Source organism: Vicugna pacos, chromosome 15 (assembly GCF_048564905.1).
Source record: "Vicugna pacos chromosome 15, VicPac4, whole genome shotgun sequence".
Taxonomy (NCBI): domain Eukaryota; kingdom Metazoa; phylum Chordata; class Mammalia; order Artiodactyla; family Camelidae; genus Vicugna; species Vicugna pacos.
Window position 1 is genome coordinate 54,886,253 of NC_133001.1, and position 21,658 is coordinate 54,907,910.

Sequence of the window (21,658 nt, forward strand, 5' to 3'; positions counted from 1 at the left end):
TCCCGTGCCAGCTGCACAGTGACAGCCTTGTGGGGACCCCCGGTAGGCAAACGTGAGCACAAAAGCTGCCTGCGGGGCTGGGGGCGGGGCGGTGGGAAGCGGAAGGAACCTGGCTGACCTCCGTGATGCTCTTCAGCTGCTCTGTCAGCCAAGCCCGCAACGCTTTGTGGCGTGTGCTGCAAACACTCCCATGGTTGAAGCACCTTCTGCTGGGTTTTCTGCAGCTGGGACCAGAAGCATCTCCATGGCCGCAGGCTGAGAAGCCAGGCCTGTGCTCACAGCCATGCCCCTCTGTCCTCACTTGGTGCTTGCTGTCCTTCCGCCTTGCTGATTAAACCCTGGGGTGGGGGGCGGGACGCGGAAGGGAGGAGGCAGGCAGAAGCGTGACAGTCAAACCTGCCAAGAACAGTCATCTTTTATTTCCACGACTATTTCTTGGCATTAGGCAGCTACTGAAGAACAGGCTGCACAAGATTTATAGACACAGTGACGGCTGCAGGGACACAGGAGGGCCAAGTTTACAAACAGCAGCTGGACCCACCAAGCCCACCTGTACTGGAGCACGCTGAAGGCCACGGGCCAACACAAAACTCAGAGAATTCCGTTTATTTGATCATTTTAATACAGGAAATGCCAATCAACAAGGGAGAGGAACCTCACGTGGATGCCTGCGTTCACAACGCGGGCGGGCGCGGCTCCGCAGCCCTGGGCACGCATGCATGTCCTTTTGAAACGGGCAGATTGAGTGCATAAATACCACAAAATAACCAGGCTCAGAGGGGTCACAGGCCACGAGGGAATCACGCTTCAAAGGCAATCCAGGCATTAAATACGGGGCCTACACATTACATTTCACTTCACCATACGTATAACTTATATATTCAAAGAAAGGCGACCACAGTATATATACGTGCAAGCGGCTTTGGTCAGAGAAAACAGACGAGCTGGGTGGAGCCATGCACAGGGAGGGCTTGCCCATCCACTCTCCCTCCGTTCTTGTCCCCATCTTTTCCAGAGTCACCTGTGATCACAAAATAAAACCAGCTGGCCTCGGTGCGATCTTAGAAAGTCCCACCAGGATCCTCTGTGTGTCCTCTGGGCTCCCTGCGGGCGGAGAGCTGCCCCAGAAGCAGAAGCGGGGACACTGGGAGTCTTGCATGTAAACACATCCCCGGGGTCGCCCTGGAGGGACCAGGGAGGGGGCGGGAGGAGGTCAGGTGGAGGAGGGAGGCGGCCGCCAGGCGGGCAGGTGCGATGTGCCGCTTGGCCACCCCGGGAGAGCAGGAATGATTGAGGAGGCATCCACTTCTGCAAGCAAAGCTTAAATGGCAAGACAAGCCTGTGTTTCTCTGCACTGTCCAGACGTCGATCCCTCAGAACTGACTTGCGCTGCTGGGGTCACACTGTAACAACCGGACGATGGACGGGTCGCTCTTGGCACCTTTAATGAATTCTTCCAGGGACAGTTTGCCTGCGGGGTGGAGGACAGGAGAAATGGGAGTTAGCCAGTGCCCACCATTCACCAGCCTTTCAGGGAGCACGAGGACAGCCCCCGGGTTGGGGATGCCCCCTTTGGTCCAAGTCTTGAGCCCTCCTGAAGCTGGACGCTGTTGAGGGTCCACTCACTTCAAAAACCCTTTTTTGCTTTCACCGTCCACCGCAAAGCCCGGACGTCCCAGTGCGGCAGCCTGCTGCGGCTGCGGGATGATTTAAATCCTTTTAGAAATTGCCCCATGCTTTATTTAAGAAAGGTGTACCTTATCCAGAAAGAACGTGGCCTTTGCATCTAATCCAGGGCTGAGAGGGCCATGGCTGGGGAGAACTGAGCCCCCCAAGTCACTGCCCAGGGAATGGTTCCCCACCCGCCCAGCTTGGCCATCCCCTGGTGGCAGCACGGGCCTGCTGCTCCCGCTGGGGGACTCCTCTCTGCCCCTTGAGGGGCAAGAGGACTAGAAAGCGGCGGGCAGGCTACAGGCCCACCGGTGCCTCCCTCCTCCTCAGTCCCTCCTGCTCCAAGGACCCGGTTACTCCTGGGACCAGGAGACAGGGAAGCAGGTTTTAAATTCAAGGTGCTGTAGAAAAGGGAGTTCTAGAGGCACCAATGCTGGTGACCCACATGCGCCCTCCCTGGTGGTACGGCTACCAGGATGCAGACGCGGGAGGGACTTGGGTTTGAAGCAAACCCTACATTCTGCCAACACGTGCCCTGGGAAGACTGATTCTTGCCTCTGCGTTCGAGGCTGTGCAGCGGTAAAATGAAACAGCACCTTTTACCCTGAAGGACAGCAGCCAAGGAGCTCAGATCCCATGCCGAGCACACGAAGGCTCCCAGCTCTGCAACCAGGGGCAAGAGCCCCACATTCCTACATCCCAGGGTCCTCATTTGTGTGGTGGGATCATGGGAACTCCCATCTCAAAGGGCCACCAGGAGGACCGATGGGGAGGATGTGTTCGAGGGGTTCGGCCCATGCCTCGCCTGCAGGATGCACCCAGCTAGTGAGCTGTGGCCGGGAAGCCAGGTGCAATGGGATACATCCCGCCAGGCAGGGGCCTCCCACCTGCCCACTGCTGAGAGGGATGCCCCCTCCTGTGGGTCCCCAGCAAGGGGGGCAGACAGGCTGGCCCCACAGGAGACTAAACAACCCCATGCTAAGGGATAGACTGGGAAGGGAGTGGGCAGTCAGTCACCCCTTCAGCAAGATAGGTCTCCAGGACCCTCCGATGATGCAGAGGGCTACTGGGCTTTGTCGCCCTACATATGGCTGGTGGGGACTTTTACTGGCCACTCCCCCACCCTCTGGTCTGTGACCACTCAGGGTGAGGAGGTTCTGAAAGCACAAGCCCCTTCCTCCTGGCAGAAAGCAAGGCGGGCAAGGGGCTGGGGGTCCCTGAGCACAGTCTGTCCGGCAGCCGTCAGGGTGGTCCTGGTGCTTTGCCGGGTTCAGTTCACAGGAGAGCATCACTTTAGTGACACCTGTGCTGTGCACTGGAGAAAACCCGTTGGCCACCCACATCGGGCATTTGGGGCAGAGCTTGGCTTTCCCAGGGCAGCAGGGAAGGTGAGACAGGGCCGTCCACTCCTGGACCATCCTGCTTCACTCTTCTCTCCTCCAGCATTGCCTCTTCTGTCCCCTCCCCAAGGGACGGATGGACCCCGGGGCTCAACCTGGGAAGGTGCCTGGAGCCGGCCCTCCGAGGGTCGGGGCGGAGGGTGGTTGAGGGTGGAGGGCCGGGCACTGTGCCATGAGCTCTACAAGCATGGTCTCATCGAATCCTCGCAACTGTGAGAGACTGAACTTATTGTCCCCATTTCACAGAGGAGTAAACTGAGGCTCGGGAGAGCCAAGACTCCATGCAGGTCTGTTGAACCCAAAGCCTGTGCCTTCCTACCCTGGAGGGTGGAAGACACGTTTTAAATCAGCCCAAAGGCAATGCCAGGCAGGAGCTACTTTGTTTCACGTGGGAACACGTTTTGAAACCTGTTCCTTTGCCGCTGACATGCCTGCAGCCACGCCACACACTTGCCCCTGCTGGCTCTCCTCTGCCTCATCCTCAAGCTGCACTTTAGGGTTTAGAGAGCACTTCTCTGTGCATTAGCTTATTTTTAATTTTCAGCACAGCCCAGGGGGTATTTTTTTTTTTCTTTTCTAAATGCTGCGTCTCTATCATTCAAAAGCAAAGCAGACCTGGTTTGGGGACTGCACTTGACAACGCCGGTGGGAGGCGGGGAGCCATCAAGTTTCATAGCTACCCTCCCCGGCGTGGCTCCTGCAGAAGCTCACGGCTAATGCAGAGAAGGAAACTTGGGGCACATCCTCCCTGTATCACCAGCCACTTCTGCTGCTGCGGTGCGGTCCCAGAGACCCTGGCCCAGCTGCTGCGGGCCAGCACGTCCCAGCAGAGCCCCCAGGGGCCACTGGGGCATGTCAGAATGATGGGGTGCAAAGGGACTCGCTTCCCCTGCCTCTTCTCCCCAGGACAGGTCCATGTCTCCCCATTCTAGAATCGAGGAGACTATGGCTCAGGGGAGCAGGACTCTGGCCCAGGTGTCCCCGCCTCTGAGCCCTGGCTCTCCCCTCTGCAACTGCACTGACCGGGCAAGGCTGGGGGGGTGCTGTCGAGGACTGAGAAGCTGCAGAGGGGGAGGGAAGGGTCCCAGACACATCTCTGCTCCCAGCGGCGCAGCAGAGACACACAGGGTTCCTACCGTCGTTGTTGGTGTCCATCTGCCTGAAGATCTTGTCCGTCCGTTTCTCCGGAGTGGACTCGTCCTCGGGCATCTTCATCACGGAGGACACCATTTTGTATATAGCCTGCAAAGGGGCGCAAGACGTGTGTGCTCCGAGGTTCCGGGCTGTTCCCCGGCGAGCGGGGCACAGGTGTGAGCTTCCGCACAGCCCACGGCCGGATGAGAGGGCCGGATGCTCACCCTTCCCCGGCTATAATGTTCCCTGGTCCTCCCAACAGTGTGGATGCGTATCACAGACGGCAGGTGAGCGAAAGGCGCCAGGCTCATTTACGTGAAGTTCAAGAACAGGCCAAACCACCCACTGCGACAGTGGAAATGCTCCAGAACTCACCGAGGATGATGACACGAGCATATGTGTGCACAGCCTGCCACACTGCACACGGAGCTGTGCACACTTAACCATGGGGTCACGGTACCTCCGGTAAAAGCTAAAAAGACTTAGTCCCTGAACCCCACCAGCCCCAGCAAGGACAGGGCCAGGGCGGCAGTTCTGTCCAGCAGGACAGAGAACCTTCTCTCAGGGGCACTGCCATCCAAGGGCTTGGCACCATTGCTGGCAGTCTCTGTCCAAGGGGCCTGGCCCGGGCAGGTGCCCCGTGCGGTGGTGGGTGTATGTGCATGTGTCCAGGGGGCTGTGATGAGGCCAGTGACCAGCAGCTCATCAGAGTAACGTGCAAGGCCGGGGTGGGGGAGGGCCCGTGCCACTGGGGGATTCTGTGCGGAAATGGCTCGACTGGTATTCTCACTCCTGAAATAGCAGACCAAGAACAGCAGAAGTCTGAGAGTTGTTTGATGTTAATAGCAGGTTTATAGAACAAAACCAAAGAAGGATAGACCCAGGCGAGGCTTCTGATACCCTTACGCTCTCCCCTCGTTGCCCCCCTCCATTTGTCGGGGGTGCTGGCCAGGCCTCACAGCACGGCAGTGTGTATCTCAGGGCCTCTTGGGACAGGACCCGCTCCTGGGACGGGGCGAGGCCCTGGTCTGAGCACAGAGGAGACAGAGTCAAGACCCACCCAGGCCTCTGGTGGGCTGTGAAGTACGCAGATCCCAGTCCGTTTTGACAAAGGTGTAGCAGCCGGAGGTCCCACCCAGCAAGCCACCCGCAGGTGCCAGGGGAAGGGACTCAGGGTTTGGGAATACGGCCTGGTGGCCTAGCAGCCAGGTCCCATCTGGACAGGCCTGGCACCCCGCGCTGTTCTGAACGAGCCTGCCGTGTCTCTAAGGCCAGTCTGCTTGGCCAGTGACAGGGATGGCTGTTTGCAGAAGGGTACGGGCTGGCACAGGGGCTGGATAGGAGAGTCCCGGGAAGCAGATGTGTTACTTCCACCACCGCCCGGGGCTAAGAGCCAGGAGCAAGAGCTGAAGCACGGGGCTCCCCGAGCCGGCGGCGACTTATCCTCACTGTGTAAAAACCACCTGTTCCGGAGGCAGGTTGGTCACGCCTCAAGCCACTTGCTCTAGGAGCTGGTGAGGCCGCTTTGCCTGTGGTTGAGCCCTGAAGCTCCTTCGGTGTAAAGAATGCCTCCTGTAAGGAATTTTGGAACTGAACCCCCGAGGCTCCAGGAGTTGGGGTTCGGGGGGACCCCAGGGAGCGGCCGCTCTGTGGTCTCTATCACATGCCTAGGAACCTGGGGAAGTGAACAAAACTTGGTTTCTTTCTGGAAAATGACCTCACCTGCCAGAGCAGCTGACAGGAGGCGAGGAGGGGTTCAGAGGCGGGGACACCCTGGGGTGGGGCCCGAGCTCTCTGTGGTCACTAACGTTGCAGTTTTCTTTACAACTGAACGTTCCGGGGGACGCGACAAGATGTTTGTTGCATTCTCGAATGAGGGGCCTTGAAAAGGTCTTAGGTGGCTTCTGCAAGTGTCAAGGGTCCTCTCAATTCCTATAATTCTCAGCTCTGTTGATTGTTAGAGAATCACTGCTCTGAGCCCCAGATTTTGTGACATGCTGAGAACGACCCCCACTTCAGGGTTGAGAAGGTCACAGCTCATCAAAGCCCTCAGGCCAGGCCTGATGTACGGCCAGTGATCCGTAAACACCGGCTCTTACCACTATTTGCAAGGACCCACCGGTCAGGGGCCAACCGCTCACTTTCACAAGTGCACGAGAGACGGGCGGGCTGCCACCCAGCAGAGAAGGACTGAAGCCGGAGATGAGCAGAGAGAGCACACGCCGGGAGGGGGCTCAGCCTCGGGTAACCCGCCCCCTCCGCCCCGCCGGCCCCGCGGGGGACGCACCTGCACGATCTCCAGCATCTCGCTGCGGCTGATGTAGCCGTTGCCGTCCAGGTCGTACATGCTGAAGGCCCACTTCAGCTTCTGCTCCAGCTTGCCCCGCGAGGTCACGCTCAGCGCGATGATGAACTCCCGGAAGTCGATGGTGCCGTCGCCGTTGGTGTCGAAGGTGCGGAAGACGTGCTCGGCGAACTTGGAGGCGTCGCCGTAGGGGAAGAAGTTGGCGTAGATCTTCTTGAACTCGTCCACGGTCAGGTGGCCGGTGGGGCAGTCCTTGAGGAAGCCCTTGTACCACTCCTGCAGCTCGTGGTCCGTGAACTCCGTGTTCTCACGCAGGTCCTGCAGCACCTCGGGCCGCAGCTTGCTGTTCTGCTTGCCCATGGTGGCCGGCGGCGACACCTGCAAGACAGGGGACCCGGCTGGGGACCTTGGGGTGGCGGAGGGCTCCCCACGGCCCACAGCCAACGATCGAGGTGGAGAAAGGTCCCTAGCATGTTCCGCTGTTCTGCACCAAGGGCTGGAGAGGTCCGCTTTGGGCCATCTCGGTGCCTGGGATGTCTCAGGCCATCTAGGACCCGCTGCGGGGAAGCAGCTGTCAGTCCAGGTACCACTAGGAAGGCTCAGATGCTCCAGTGGAGTCAGGACAGGGCGCCCTCACTGCAAGACACATCCTGACTTCCAGAATGTGGAAATGGAGGGGGGGATGGCAACTTAAAATCAACGGAATGAAGCGTTCATCAAGTGCCCACCAGGGGCTGTACAAGATTTGAGGATGAAATCCTTCCTCTCATCACCCTCATCAGCTCCAGGCAAAACTGTCAGGCCGCCTGCCCTCACCCCAACCCATACCCGACGTGTTCTGAGCAGTTCTTTTCTCTTTGGGGCACCACGTTCTGATTTTATCCCTAGAACAGGCACCCAGAAACTTTTAAGGACTTTTTAGTAACTTTATTTTGCTTCTGAGAAACACTTTGTGGATCTAGAATTAGCACCAAGAGACGTGATGTCTCTAATGTTCATAGTGAAATCTCAGGCACCTGCGGGAGGACAGAAGCGTGCTCCCCACGGAGGTTTTCCATGAGACCTGGATGTAAGACTGACCCTGGTGTGATATTCCTGCCAGCCATTCATACAGCTTTCATCTCAACATTTCATTTTATTTTCTGATTTTCACAGTAACACATGCACATGGCTTAATCATTTTGGGAGCATATAAAATAGAAAATAAAAACAAAAGGTTTCCCTCCCTACTCCCAGAGGGAACCACTCTGAACTGCTTCTTAACATTTGTGAATTCTAAACATTATGCACAGACTCTCCATTATGAGAGATAATCACTGTAGTTCACATATTTTCCCTGGTGCTTCCTCTTTCTTCTTTTCCTTCTCCCAGGTTTTATTAGTTTTATCCATACATATCATTATTTTTATGACTTTAAATTATGTAAATTTTATATAAATTTAAATTATAGAAAAGTTCTTTTTCTAATCTCCAGGTAGGGCTGTTTGGCAACATCTTTCACAATTATAAGCACTTCCCCTTGGACGCAGTAACCCCACTTCTAGGAACACATCTAAAGATGCTCCCATCTGTGCACACAGCCTGTGTGCACCGTTATCTGTAATAACAAAAAACGCAGGCGCCTGCCATTGTGGACTGACGTGAAACAACCTTCAAGATCTGCTTTTAAGTGAAAAGAAAAGGTGCAGAACAGAATACAGAGTTTGCTACCATTTGTGAAAACAAGAGAAGATACACTTGCATGTGTTTCTGTGTCTGTCTGATAGTCAGTGGCCCATCATCTCTCTAACGTGCCTTCCTGCACTTTCCATCATGGAGACAAGACACCTTCTGGGATGCTCGAGGCTCCGAGAGCTCAGGATCGGTCCTTTCAGAATCCACTCGCCTCCATGAAAACCAGCCACCGCTCAGAACAAGACTTCAACTGGCCTCAGAATGTGTCTGTGATTTTTGTTCTTTCACAGCCCACAGAAATGCCAAACTCCTAGCACCTCCTCCACCAGATGTAACACATGTTTACAGAAAGGAAGGGACCACATGAGGGAGCGGGACACGTTCTATCAACATAACCTCTAAAAGGTGACAGCCACGGTGCTCCAAGGTCTGCCTGGGGCGGCTTCCACTTTCCCAGCCCTTTCCTGTGTGGCCCACAGGCAGACACCTGGGGCTGCAAAATCCGGTGGCCCAGCACCTCCTTCTCTGACCGCTTCTGCAGAGCTGGTGTCTGCCCTGGGGCGAGGCGTACTCGCCCCTGTGGTGATGGTGGTTGTGCATGAACACGTGCAGACACCTGCGTTCAGGTCTGGCTAACTTTGGGGAGGTTTCTGGCAAAGCTGGCATTCCAGTAGAGCCTGGATGCCCCCTTTTGGGGGGATGCAGTGCAGGGGGCACTTCTTGAAAGCTTTGGGGGCTCACAGGACGGAGTGATGCGTGGCCCCTCTGGGTCTGGCCTGGGCAATGCCCTTTCCTGCCTGCTAGACACACAATAACCAGGGGAGGACTCAGAGGCCCCTGAGGGAGCAAGCCCCATAGCCTCCCTCCACCGTGCCTCCTCATCTGACCACGCCCCACAGTAAACGACTGGAGTGCCCATTTCTTTGGTCCTCTGAGGACGGTACATAACTAGTACCACTCTAGGTGCACAGGCGAGAAGTCATTCACTGTGCACAGCAGATGCTTCAGGGTATCAGGGCTTATTCCTTCCTGGGACCCCAGGGGAGGCAGGACGTGGGATGGCAGACCTGCAAAAAGGAAGAAGTTTAAGTCCCTGAATGACCGCATGGAGCGAAGACCTCCCCTTGTAACAAGATCAGGAAATACATCTTTATTGTGTTAAGCACTGAGGTGTGGGGGCCATTTGTCCTAGCAGCTGACCGACCCTGACCAGTACAGACCCTTGGGTCCCACCACCAGCACAGATAGGTGAGTGCCCCCCTCCATCTCCAAAGAGGGGAGCCTCTGGAGACACTCTGGGCAGGGGAACAATAGGTCCAGAGGAAGGAGGGTGCAGAACCAACCTGAAAGGTGAGTGTCTGGGGAAGAAAAGGGTCAGTCTGTACACCAACTAGAGAGCACCCATCGCTGGTGCCCCCACCCTCCCAGCACGCCGGCCAGGACTTGGCCCGCAAGCTGGAGGCTCTTTCTCCAGGGAAGCCAAACTACTCTTCCTCTCCCAACAAGAAAAGACCTAAAAACACTCACATGTGGGGGAAACCCAAGAACAAGCAAGCTGCCCCATCACCTGGTAGTCACAGAGAATAAAGAGAATGCAATGCTGATCATCTTTGGAAATCATGAATTAACTTGAATAAGTATTTAATAAGACCTTATTATGTATCCACCACCATCCTGGCTGCTTCGGGGGACAGATGTATCCGGCATGGGTCCTGCCTTCAGAGAGCTTATTAAGGCCAGAGCACGTGGGACGCAAGCGAGTCGCCAACACTGGTCCATTTCAGCATCCAAATACCCTACAGCTGTCATCCTACCTACAGCCACAATTCCCCAAGCACTCACGCGTGCCTGGCGCTGCGCAGACCATTTCACAAACGGTGAAACCGAGGCATGGGGAGGGTGTTAAGTAGCTTTCTCATGGTCCCACAGCTAGTGAAGCTGGGCTGTGACCAGGAGTCCATCTTGAACTTGACCGTGGAGCTCCACGATTGACCCTGAACCCTGGCAGGTGGACCGGGCATTCCCAGCTGTATAGGGAAGAAAAGCTAGACTATGAGAAATTGAAGGAGGCACCTAAGAAACAAAAATGATACATTTTACTTTGGGGGAAAACTATCAAGAAATATGTGGCTGGAAAAACACATCTTCCTGCCACCGTCTTGAAGGGTGAGTTAGTAAAACCTCGGCTGTCAGACTCACGGCTGATGGGAGACCACACTTTTGAGGATGGCGCTGCAGGATCCTATCACTGATTTTCTAACCTCCTTTGAGGAGACCCCGAGGCTCTGAAGCAGGGCACCCATCACACCGCTGCTTCGATTTCTTGACCATGCCCAGTCAGCTGAATTAAAGGGCTAGCTAGCATGATCATTTTAAAAGCTGATAACGCTAATTTCGCTAAAAGTTCAAGACAACTCCGAGGATGTCAAAGCCAACCTGGTGGACCAGCTAAGAAGCCAGAGTTGGGGGAGGGGGCCTATGTTTGTGGAAAGTTCCAAAGAGCTCGAGCTGAATTCAGATGAACAGCATTCTGGAATTAACTGGTTGCACAACAGTGTGAATGTACTTAACACGACTGAACTGTACACAGAAATGACTAAGGCGGTAAATTTTATGTTATACATAATTTATCACAAATTTCAAAAGGGGCGGTGTATTTCGGAGAGGGCCAGATGGTGTTAAGAGGACCACAGTGTTACTCCTGGTCTGATTGTCTAGGATCCTTGGGTGTGGAGGTCGCAGGTCGAAGAATCCTGTGTCTCTATTTGAGATGGGGGAGCCATCTCTCATCATAAGGGCTGACCCATCCCAAGAAAGGCAATGGAGTCAGGGGAGGTGGTACAGCATTCCCCAGAAGAATCCGGAAACACGCTGTCTACAAATCCAGTGTGTTTCATCACATCCTGCACCATGTCCTGAGTCATTTAATTGTGCAAATGCTTGTGCACACATGTCCACTAGCCAGTGCTCTGCTCCCTAAAAGCGTCAGCTCAGGAGTGCAGGCCATCCTTGCCCTAGGCATGTCCTCAGGGCCTGGTGCCAGGCTGGGTGCATGGGGTGGGGGGGTACCTGGTATATTCCAGTCCATCGGGCGCTCTAAATGCCTGGGGACGCAGGCCCTGGTTCTCACGGCTCCAGGCTGCTTATGGCACATGGATGGGGCATAAAAAGTGACCCAAAGTGGGGGCTCCAAGCTCCAAGGAGGTACCATTCATACCCACATAGGGCCGAGCAGTCTTTCTTGGAAGATGGCACATGAGATCCAAACTGAATGACAAGGAGGACTTTAAAAGTCACTGGGGGCTCAACCCCAAAGGCCACCTCCAAGGGGCACATGGCAGATTCCAGGTGCTGCAGGTTGGGGCGGAGCTGGACCAGGCTGGGAGGAGGCAATGTCATCTCTGTCACCTCCATCTTAGAGAAAAGGAGCTGAGGCTTCTGTGGGGCACAAGCTTGTCCTTGGCAGGTGGGGCTATGACTTTCCTGGGGGGCCCTTTCAGTGCCAGGTCCGTGGGCAGGGACAGAGGCCACCCAGGTGCTCCCGGCTGCTGTCCACCTCTGTCCCTCACCATTAAACTTCTCACCCAGTTTCACAAGATGGCCTTCCCACGGTGACTTTCATGAAGCCATGAAGTGTGGACCACACATGTCAAATAAAGCCCCACCTGCACTCCCAGTCACTCTCCGGGGGGACCTGCATGGCTTACCAAAGGCTCCGATATATTTTAAAAGAATCTCATTTTAGCTCCCTCCTGGAGGCTCTCAGCGTGAAGCAGGTGGCCTCACAGGGAACACGGACGGTGGAACACCGCATGCCCAGTGACTCTTCTGTTACTAATTAAACCAATGAACCAATCTGATTGATGACTGGCCGACTGGGAAGACGGCTGACAAAAAGCAAGACTTTCTGCAAAGACAAAGCCAACACTCCCATCTCCCAGCAGAAATGGTACCCCGGCCCTGTCGTTAGGCGCACACCCCAGCCTTCATTTACCAGAAAAATCTCTCTTTCATTTCCAGTGAAAGATACGGTGAAGAAGTGCCAGGGGAGAGCAACTGATTCAAGGTCAGAGAAAATCTCTTACTGGGCTCAAAAAGCTTCACCACCAAGCAGGAGTTGGATCAGACAAGCAAAAGCCTTCTGAGAGCATCGAAGATGACATTTTAATTCTCAGTAATGGAAAAATGGGGGAGTTAATGCAGGGCTAATATCCATCCCTCTGAGTCTCAGTTACTCTGTTATTGCTCTTAATGTGCTAAATTGTAAAGGGAAAAAAAGTAAACCTGTAGCTAGGGAACCCTATGACAATATTTAACCTGAAGTCCATGTTGCCTGCAAATTAAAGCCTTTTTAATGGCATAGTTCTATCAGCTGCCAGCGAGGCTTCTGGAACCAAGTGCTCCAACATCTCATTAATCACAGCTCAACACCGGCTGCCGGCGTGGGAAGACATTTCATCCCATCGCTCTAAAATGCTTTCATCAAGTCAGAACTCCAAAGCTGGCTGGGCCAACCAGACTTAGAAACACTTGGAAGGAAGATGATGGAAGAGTTGGGAGGAACCAACTCCTTAATAAATGGCCAAAGCTCAGGATGAAGCTGAAGGGGCTGCTGCCGTGAATCTGCACTTCAAGGGACTGGAGGGCTCGTTTGAGACGAGCACTTGTTCTGTCTGGGGCAGAACAGGACACTGCGGGTGGAAGGAAAACAGGCGGTTTGTGTTGTTTCCCATGCAGCCCTAGTCCCTGTTCTTTTTCCTGATGACCCATGGACAAAAGCTCCTCCTGGGGCTGAGCCACGGTCCTAGGGAGAAAAGAGGCTGACTGCATTTGTGTCCTTCTATCCTCCAAGCAGGAAGGTAGGAAGCAAGCCGCCTGCAGCTTTGGCTTCTAGTGCAGCTGCTCCGCGGAGGGGCCAGTCCTGTCCCAGGAGGTCTGTGACAGCTGCCAGGACCCGGTGCAGAGAGCAGTTTGGCGGGGGGTGGCTCAGGCTGCAGTGCAGCTGGGTGGACGCTAGAGGGCGCGGTCGGGCAGGCTCCTCAGGACCTGAGCGGGAGACCCCGCCTCCCAGCTTCCTGACCCCGCCCCTGCCATGCCCCCTCTATCTCCCGGTGGCTCGGTTTTTCCATCTACAAGCTGGATTTGTCCAGTACAGTAACCACCAGCCACATGCGGCCATTGAGTACTTAAAATGTGGCCAGTTTAAATTCATATATAGGCTCTAGGAGTAAAATTCACGTTGGATTTTGACGACTTAATACAGGAATAAATATCTCATGAACAATTTTTCTATCCTGATTACATACGAAATGATAAATGATGCCATTTGAGATATAGCAGGTTAAATCAATCATGTTGGTACCATTAATCTCATCTGTTTATTTTCACTCTTTTGATGTGGCTACCAGAAAAGTTAAAATTATATATGTAGGTGGCTTGCACTTTATTTCCAGTGGTGGGAAGATCCTTGGGGCACCGATTTGGGGTCACCAAACAGGGACTCTTCGAGTTCATTAGCGCCTTGTTTACAGGCCCACTGCTAACTGTGACCTAGCTGAGAGAGGTGGCCTGTGTTTATTTCACTTCTTGGTGCCCTCGAAAGATAATGGTGTTTGCATTTCATAATTCTGTGTGAGCCCCAGAAGTTTCTGTTTTCAACAGCTTCAAGAACTTTGCTGAAGGCCGGCTGCGGTGAAGACCCAGGTCTGGCCCTGGCTAAGGTGTAAGGCTGCAGGTAGGGGTGTTCCTCCTCCTCTCCCAAGGGTGAACACGAAAGCCCCACGAGAGAACTGGGGAGAGGGGGTGAGTCACACTTCTTGAGCCAACAGTTATGGGTATGTGCCTAGAACCAAATTCAGCCCACCAACCTCAGGGACCTTCCTGAAAACCTGTTGCGTCACAGCTTCACCAGTTGGATGGGCTCCAGGCCAGTGACTTTGGTTGAGAAATCCAACCAAAAGCCCTCCCGACTTCTGTACCTACCCCAGCAGCTTAAACCTGACTCCTCAAAACTTTACAAATGTATAAAAGAAAGTTTGGAAGAAAGGAGGGAGGAGAGAAAAAGAGAAAGGAAGAAGGAAGGAAAGAGGCAGGCGGGCCAAGCAAGGCAGAGACCCCCCTTCCCATGTTGAGCCATCCTCCTTTCTACTCTCTTGCCGCTGACCTGCCCTGAATGAGGCTGAGGGAAAGGAAGAGGTAGAGAAAAGGAAAATCCTCAAGAGGGTGTCCTTTCCCTTGCAGAAACGGCTAAGGCAACAGGAAGAGGAACTGTGGGTAGCTCTTCCTGCACGCCTTGTACCTCTGAGATCACCAATTCATCTATGGAGCTGCCCAATTCAGCTGCCCAACAAACTCCTACTCATCCCCCAAAGCCCAACTCAAATGTCACCTACTCAGGGTTGCACTTCCCAACCCCCCTACAATTGCTCTTCCCTTTGCATTCCAATAGCATTTTTTAACCTGTTTCTATTATGACCTCAACTTTTATTACGTCATTTACATTTTCCCCTCATTAGACTGTGAGCTCCTTGAGGAAAGAGAATACTACACTCATGCCAGTGTATAATACGACACGTGTTCTAGCCCCAGGGCCTCTGCGTTTGCAGTTCCCTCCACCTGGTCTGCCTTTCCTTCCCCTCAGTATCTGCAAGGTGCACTCCCTCATCATGTCTTTGCTCCAGTCTTCTTGGGGGCACCGCCTCCAAGGAGCCCATCTCAAATAGGATTGGTCCTTACCTTGCCACCTTTGCATGGCAGTTCCTACTACTGGCACTGTATTGCTATATGGTTGACTCTCTGCTTTTGTTCACCACTGCTTCCCCAAAGAGCCCGGAACAGGGCCTGGCACACAACTGGTGCTCAGTCAAAATATTTGAAATAATGGTTGTGTGTCCAAGGGCCTAGCACAGAGCCTGAATGAATGGACAGATGAGTAAGAGAATGGGTTTCTTCTAGGACCCTCTTGCTCTGATATTTTGTGACCCTTCTGGTATCACGGATACAGGAAGGAATGTCAGGGATCAGGATGGCAAAGCGCTCTCTTGCTCAGGTCTGAAGATCCAAGAAGGGACAGTCTGTAATTCAGACTTGGTATTTTAGAAAGTTCCATTTACTGGAACAGGGACAGCTGGAGCAGAATAGAGGGCCTGGGGGTGGTGTCAGACTCAGGGGTCCATTCACCAAACTGGAGCCATCTCTTCCTTCCCCCGGGGCACACACCCCCAGTGATGTCCCCAGCCAACTCTGCCCTCCGGCTGGGATCTCTTGCTTGAGTGGTGCAGCCTCACCCTCGAGCCAGGGTCACTGCTACCCGAAGCTTCAGGGGACCAGCACTTTGAGCTGCTTCCCCCATGGAGGAAGGCAGGTTGGTGGATGGGATATAAATGCGCCTCTGGGGAAGAACAAGGCAGGGAGAGGAAGAGGAAATGCCCGAGAGGATGAGCGTCTCTCTACAGAATCTGCTGATGCAACAGGAAAAGGGCTCGAGGCAGGACCAAAAACAAGACCGTGTGATGTTTCTTAACGCTGAAATCGTCACGCACGTCCAGCCATACACGAGTTCCATGTTTCCACAGAGGGTGCCAGCTGCCAGGCAAGGAGCAGGGCCAGCAGCACCTGGCAGGGGGTGGGCCTGAGCGCAGAGCCGGGGGCTTGCTCTGCCCCCTCCCACACCGCCAGAGTCTTAGTGCCTTGCTGTGAAGGCAAATTTCAGGCTTACGCAGGCACAGCCCCAAACACCAGGCTGGAGTACAGAGAGAAGTTTGTCCCTTGTGCCCACAAAGGTTTCCCAGCCCATTCTGTGCCGGGCATGGGAACATGTGGGTGGACAAGATGCACAGACCCTTCCCAGGTGCCCCCAGTGCCCCCAGCACACCGACAATACCGGTAACGTGCCAAATGAGGCTTACTTACAAGAGACCAGGAGTGCCGGAGGGGAGCTGGCCTGTCCCCCGTGAGACGGCTGGCAGGGCTGACAGGGGAGGCCTGCGCCAGTCTTAGGGGCCCCAGGAGTCCTCCAGGTGGGCGGACAAAGGGAACAGCGTGTGCCGGGACGAGGAGGCCCAGAGACCCACCCAAGGCCACAGAGGCCAGGACGTGAGTGTGAGGATGATTGTGGAAGAATGCTGGGAACGCAATACCAATTGCAGAGGAGATGATTAAGGGGAGAAACCGGAAGGGCTGGAAGGCAGGGGCTTGCAACGCCCCCCATCCTCCCCAGCAAATGCCCATGCCTAGGAAAACACCCAGAATGCATCTAGTCCAGGGCTCAGGAATCTATCACCGTTTCATCGAACGATTAAAAACTCCAAGGTTGAAATAAACAAACATGTGAATCACACAGCATCTGCTTCTCAGGGACTGGAGGCGACCACAAGCTAACTGCTCTTCTGAAGGACACTTGAGAGGCCACAGCAGGCTAGACGCTGCTGACGAAGGCAGGAGCCAGTCTGAGATTTCAGAAGCCCTTCCCTCCTGCAGCTCCCTAGATCTGGTCCCCATTTGGTCAGCCCTGGGGGGACAGAGCCAGTGGAGGGGTCCCCAGCTCAACTGTGCTTATCACACGTAGAAGTTTGGGACACTAGACCTTGCACATCTTGGAGTAAGTTCCTCCTGGCTACTTGTCCCCTGCTGTGGAGTGACTCAAGTAATCCGAGCCCATGTGAGACAGACCCACGGGCAGATGACGGCAGAGCGAGTCTGCGATTCCACTCTGATGCTCATGGCCAGGATGTGAGCCACGGTCCTTCAGCCGGGCAGCGTCCTCCCAGCAGGAGGGAGACCAAGATGACCAGACCAGCACCCAGCTGAAGGGGCAGCTCTCAGGAGGTGGAGGCAGCGGGTGAGAGAATTTGCTGGGCCAGGTCCTGGAGTCAGGCAGTCCCTGTCTCAAGGCTCCAGAGAACCTCTGTTTGCTCCTCTGTAAATGGGATGGAAGCCAGCTTTGGGAGCTGCAGTCTGGATGGGGGCCGTGTACAGAAGGGACCCCCACTGGGCAGCAAGTGGCCAGCCCGGGTCTCTCCCAGGACCCCCTTCTCTAGCCTTTAGGTCTTGGCTAATTCTTGACTTCTCTGGGCCCCCGCTTCCTTGGCTATAAATGGGTCCCAACCTGTTGGTTTCACGGTGTAATTGGGAGGATAAAGGGAAATGAAGGCTGTAAAAGGACTCTGACAAATTTAAAGCATCAGACAAATACACGGACATAATATCACAGTTTTTGTGATAAAAGAAATGCATGATGCGCTTATGAGCTTAATCACAATATCAAACAGAGGCAGGCTGGGAGGCTGGAGGCTGCCACGGGGCTTCCTGCACTGCCCGCAGGCCCTCTCCCCGGCACGCCCAGCACAGCGGTATTAAACCCCTGGTCCAGTACTCACTCACACACACAGATCAGACACCACCTACCACACTACACACATACACACACTCTACTCCCCTTCCTCCACACTGGTGTCCTCCACCACCGATGGAAAGCCTTCATCTGCTCTCTGGCTCCCAGTGGGAGAGAAACCAGGCCTGGTGGTGGTGGTGGAGGTGGCGGCGGCACCGGGGAGGGGGTGCTCTCAGGGTGAAGGCTTTCCTAACACAACAGCATACGGAATGCCTAGGATTCACTCCTGGGAAGCCAGTTATCTTAGAGAAACCAGCACGGGCCATGTTTACCGTTCCTCCCTTCATTCCACAGCTATTACATACACTTACTAAACGTATAGATATTTTACACACCAGGCCCTGACGGTGTGACCTGTGAGCTCTGCTGGGGTGGAGGCGGGAGCGGCAGGGCCCCCAGAGCTGCCACCTGGGGGAACACCCGTCCACTGGAGAAGGTCGGAGCATCATTCCAGGAGGAGTCAGTGTGCGAGGAGGTGTGAGGGTGGGAAAATGTGTGGTGAGGTGTGGAACATGGCTGGGGGGTGGGCAGGATCTTTCCTGGTGGTGCAGGGAGCCTGGGCAGCATCTTGACTCCACAATTCATAGGCCCAAGCTTCTGGGGAGACCAACCCTCCGCAAATACCCCATCCCTGCTGCACATTTTCAGGCCTGTTACCTCTCCAGGCACCTTCCTGAACAATGACTGGACTAACAGTACAACAGTACTGAACAGCAGAGAACAGCATGGAACAACATGGAACAGTAGAGGATGATAAGGAATGAATGGATAGATTAACAAATGTAAGGGGTTGGGAGGAGGTGTGGCAGGGGAAAGAAGGAAAAACACCATCAAACCCTAGGAATTCAGACTAATTACTCGAAGGGCAGTTCAAATTTGTAAAGTCTGAGTCAAAAAATACCTGAAAGAGGGCCTCTGACTTCTTTTTCAGGCAAAGGGTAAGGAATGGACTGTCTCGCGTGGTGAGGTAGATGAGGGGTGTCTACAAAGAGCAGATCGGAATCTGTTGTTATTAGCACAGCTGGAGTCGGAAGGCCTGGACGACCATGGGTAAGTCACACACCTCAAGCTTTACTCTCCTCATCTAAAAAATATGAATTTGGACACTGTGGCCCCGAGGCACGGCCCACCCTGGAAAACGTCTTGGAGTCTACCCCCGGTGGAGGCCCCGGCGGCACCTGAGAAGTTCTCCCACTTGGCTGGAGTGTGTGTCCCTTTCCCCAGGATCCTGGTGGGCCGACCCAGTCCCTCTTTTCCCAGCAGGTGGTAGAAGGCTCATTTCTACCAGGTTCCTGCCTGAGTGACAGCTCAATTCTCAGTCCCTGGGCCCCAAATCAACGAGGTTTGATCACATTCTGAGATATCCTGGGCGAAACCGAGAAGAAATGGCATTCTAAACGTCAGACAGAAGAGGTGTTTTTAAGACACGTGTGGCCCCCTGGGGTTTTGTGCCTGTCGACACACAACCCTGACCTCAGGGCAAGGTGCAGCCCGGGAGGTGCCGCCTACGGCAGGGCCCCCGGAGGGCGGGCTCCAGCCGGATGCCTCCTGGCTTCACTTATGTACACTCGCACACCAATCCCCAGTTCTGTGTGTGTTTTTTGAAACTTGGAAGTAAACGTCCAGTGAATCATCTCATCTGCTATTTGATCCATGTTTAATGTCTTTGGAGAGAAATAAACACAGTAAGTCATTCTCCCTAAAAGTGGCATCAGTCTGGCTGAGACGCTCAGTGCGCACATAGTGACGTGCCAGCTGCCCCTTGGTGGCCCCAGGGCTACAGCCTTGAGCTATCATCAGAGTGTATTTATCGTCAGAGTGAAGACAGCTCATCAGCACTGCCCTTTGCCATTTTTATTCTTCAAATCACAGCACCAGAAGCCATAGATTCTGCAGGGAGGCTTGGGGCCAACACACAAATTCACACAGCCAGTGTCGACCAACACGTGTTAACTGAGCACCTACTGAGTGGCAGTCACTGCGCTGTGTTGGGGACACGCAAAAGTACAAGGTGCCTCAATGTGCTGACAGTGTGGCTGGAGAGGAAGGTGTGAATTCCTCTTTCTTTCTCTATTGTGAGTTAGTTCTGCTCTGAGCCCAGCACAGTGATGGTGGGGATGGGGTGGTGGGGGAGCAGGGCAGGGACGGGGAGAAGGGAGAGGGAAGGAAGGTGGCATTCCAGGCCCAGGTCCTTCCCTGGCCCTTTTCCCCAAAGACAAAGAGTTGGGTTTCAGTCACCAGGACGAGGCTAGGAATAATCCCACAGCCAGTTAGCATGGCACCTGACACACAGGAGGGACGTGTGCTCGGTGAGGGGAAGTTGGGGTGGGTGCAATGGAGAGAAGGCGGCAGACATGGGCGCCCTGGCAGCCCCAGCTGCCTCGCGGGTCCCCCAGTTCCGTGCATCTGTGGCCGCAGAGAACTGTCCAGAGTGCCTGAGAGCCCACGTTCCTCGCCCACCCCCCGCCAGCTCTCTGAATTGTCCATTAGAGGCTTTCTGACCCAGATGTCCTCTGACTCCAGTGGAAGAGCCTGGAGACGCCCTGGAGACCCTCTGATGTCCGAGGAACAGCCAGCACAGCTACAGTTTGCTAAGCATGTCCCTGGAGGACTTCCAAGCTAACAATGTGCACCTGGGGTCTGACAAACCCAAGAAATGTCAAGGGGTCCACAGGACGGAAAAATGCGAAATCTGGGCTGTCCCAGAAATCATGGCCGTGTGCCTGGAACACGTCCAATGTCTCGGGAAGCGAAGTGAGAAGGAGAAGTGTGGGCTCGACCCAGGAGGCCGGCGACGTGGAGCAGGAGAACCTGAGTGGGCTGAGACCCAGCTCAGGGGCCCCGCCCAGGTGCCAACAGGCAGTGACATCTCAGGGACATCGCTTGGTCCTTCCTTCATTCATGATGGAGCCTCCCTCTCTGCCCCATCCCTTGGGCGCTGAGCAAAGACTGACTGGTGGTTAAGGTGCCCTTCCTTCCACCTCTGCCTTTCTTCTCTCCAACCAGGTGTGAGCCCAGAGCTCGACCTCACTCGGGACCCACACAGCACCTCTTGCAGAAACCTACCTGGAGCAGAAGCTCAGGGATGCTGAGGGCAGGGATTCCCTTGCCTGGGGCTGGCTGTCCAGTAGACAGGCCAGGACGCTGGTCCCTGTCCCTCCACTGACTGCATAGCAGATGAGAACGCCAAGCCAAGAGGTGCACACCGCAGTGTGTGTGTGTCTGTGTGTGTGTGTGAGCGCGCGCACATGTGAGCACGCATTTGCCTACAGTGTTCGTCACGCAGGATCTGCCCCTGCGGTTGAGGGTGGAAGGGACATCCACAGGAAGTGATACTGCAGAGTCATCGCTAGTCACTCTAAAAATAACCCTCAACGTACAACCGAGGGAGGATTTCCCCCTTCCTGGTGCCCCACCTCAAAACCACAGCAGCTTCCACTCTGCAGGCCACTTCGGGACGGCCAGGTGGACCGCCCCCAGAGGAGAGGTTAGCCCGGGGTCATGCTCTCCTGCCTCCTTTGCCTGCAGAACTCCTGCTGATCTCACGTCTTCCAGAAGCATGGCTAAGTCTCTGAGCAACAGGCATCTCTGAAGTGGCAGGGAGGCCCATCGCAGAGTGCGACCCCAGCCGCCCTGAGCTTGCTGCTCCTCACCTGCACCTGTGTCGCTGGGCTGGCACTGCGAGTGTCCCGCTCCTCCCGCATCATCTGCACCCTCCCATCTGTCTGCCCGGCTCCCATCCCCCCAGTGGCTCCTCCCCTCCAGTGACACTGATCTCCTTGCTGCCCCTTAACACCTGGGCCACGGCGGGCAGGCCATCGGAACAGCCGCTTCCCCAAGCCCTGATCCCAACTCCCCTGGCAACAGAGCCCACATCCCTGGCCTCAATCAACGCTCACAGCACTCGGGGTGGGCAGGGCAGGGTGATGACAAATGACAGTCGTTGTAGTAACCGCTGGACAACGGGGGTGGGGGGGGTGGAGGAGGAGAAGGAGGAGCCAAAGGGCAACCCCCGCCCCAGGAACCTTGCCCAACACTATTCTTAGCTCTAATCTTGCAACAAGCCCACGGAGGGAGGTGTGA

General features: G+C 54.9%; 1 protein-coding gene across 3 annotated transcripts in view; it reads right to left on the reverse strand.

Moving 5' to 3' along the window:
* Positions 1 to 556: 556 nt before the first annotated feature.
* HPCAL1 (hippocalcin like 1) overlaps positions 557 to 21,658 on the reverse strand; it is a 96,584-nt gene continuing 75,482 nt past the window's right edge. For 2 of the 3 annotated variants that reach the window (XM_072938212.1, XM_072938213.1), the window contains 3 exons: positions 6,493 to 6,888; positions 4,208 to 4,313; positions 557 to 1,471 (listed from right to left, as the gene is read on the reverse strand). In XM_072938212.1, coding sequence (XP_072794313.1) covers positions 1,374 to 1,471; positions 4,208 to 4,313; positions 6,493 to 6,870 — 582 coding nt within the window. In that variant the 5' untranslated portion in view covers positions 6,871 to 6,888 and the 3' untranslated portion in view covers positions 557 to 1,373. The remainder of the gene's footprint in view (positions 1,472 to 4,207; positions 4,314 to 6,492; positions 6,889 to 21,658) is intronic. The other variant, XM_006197106.4, reaches the window with a different exon arrangement.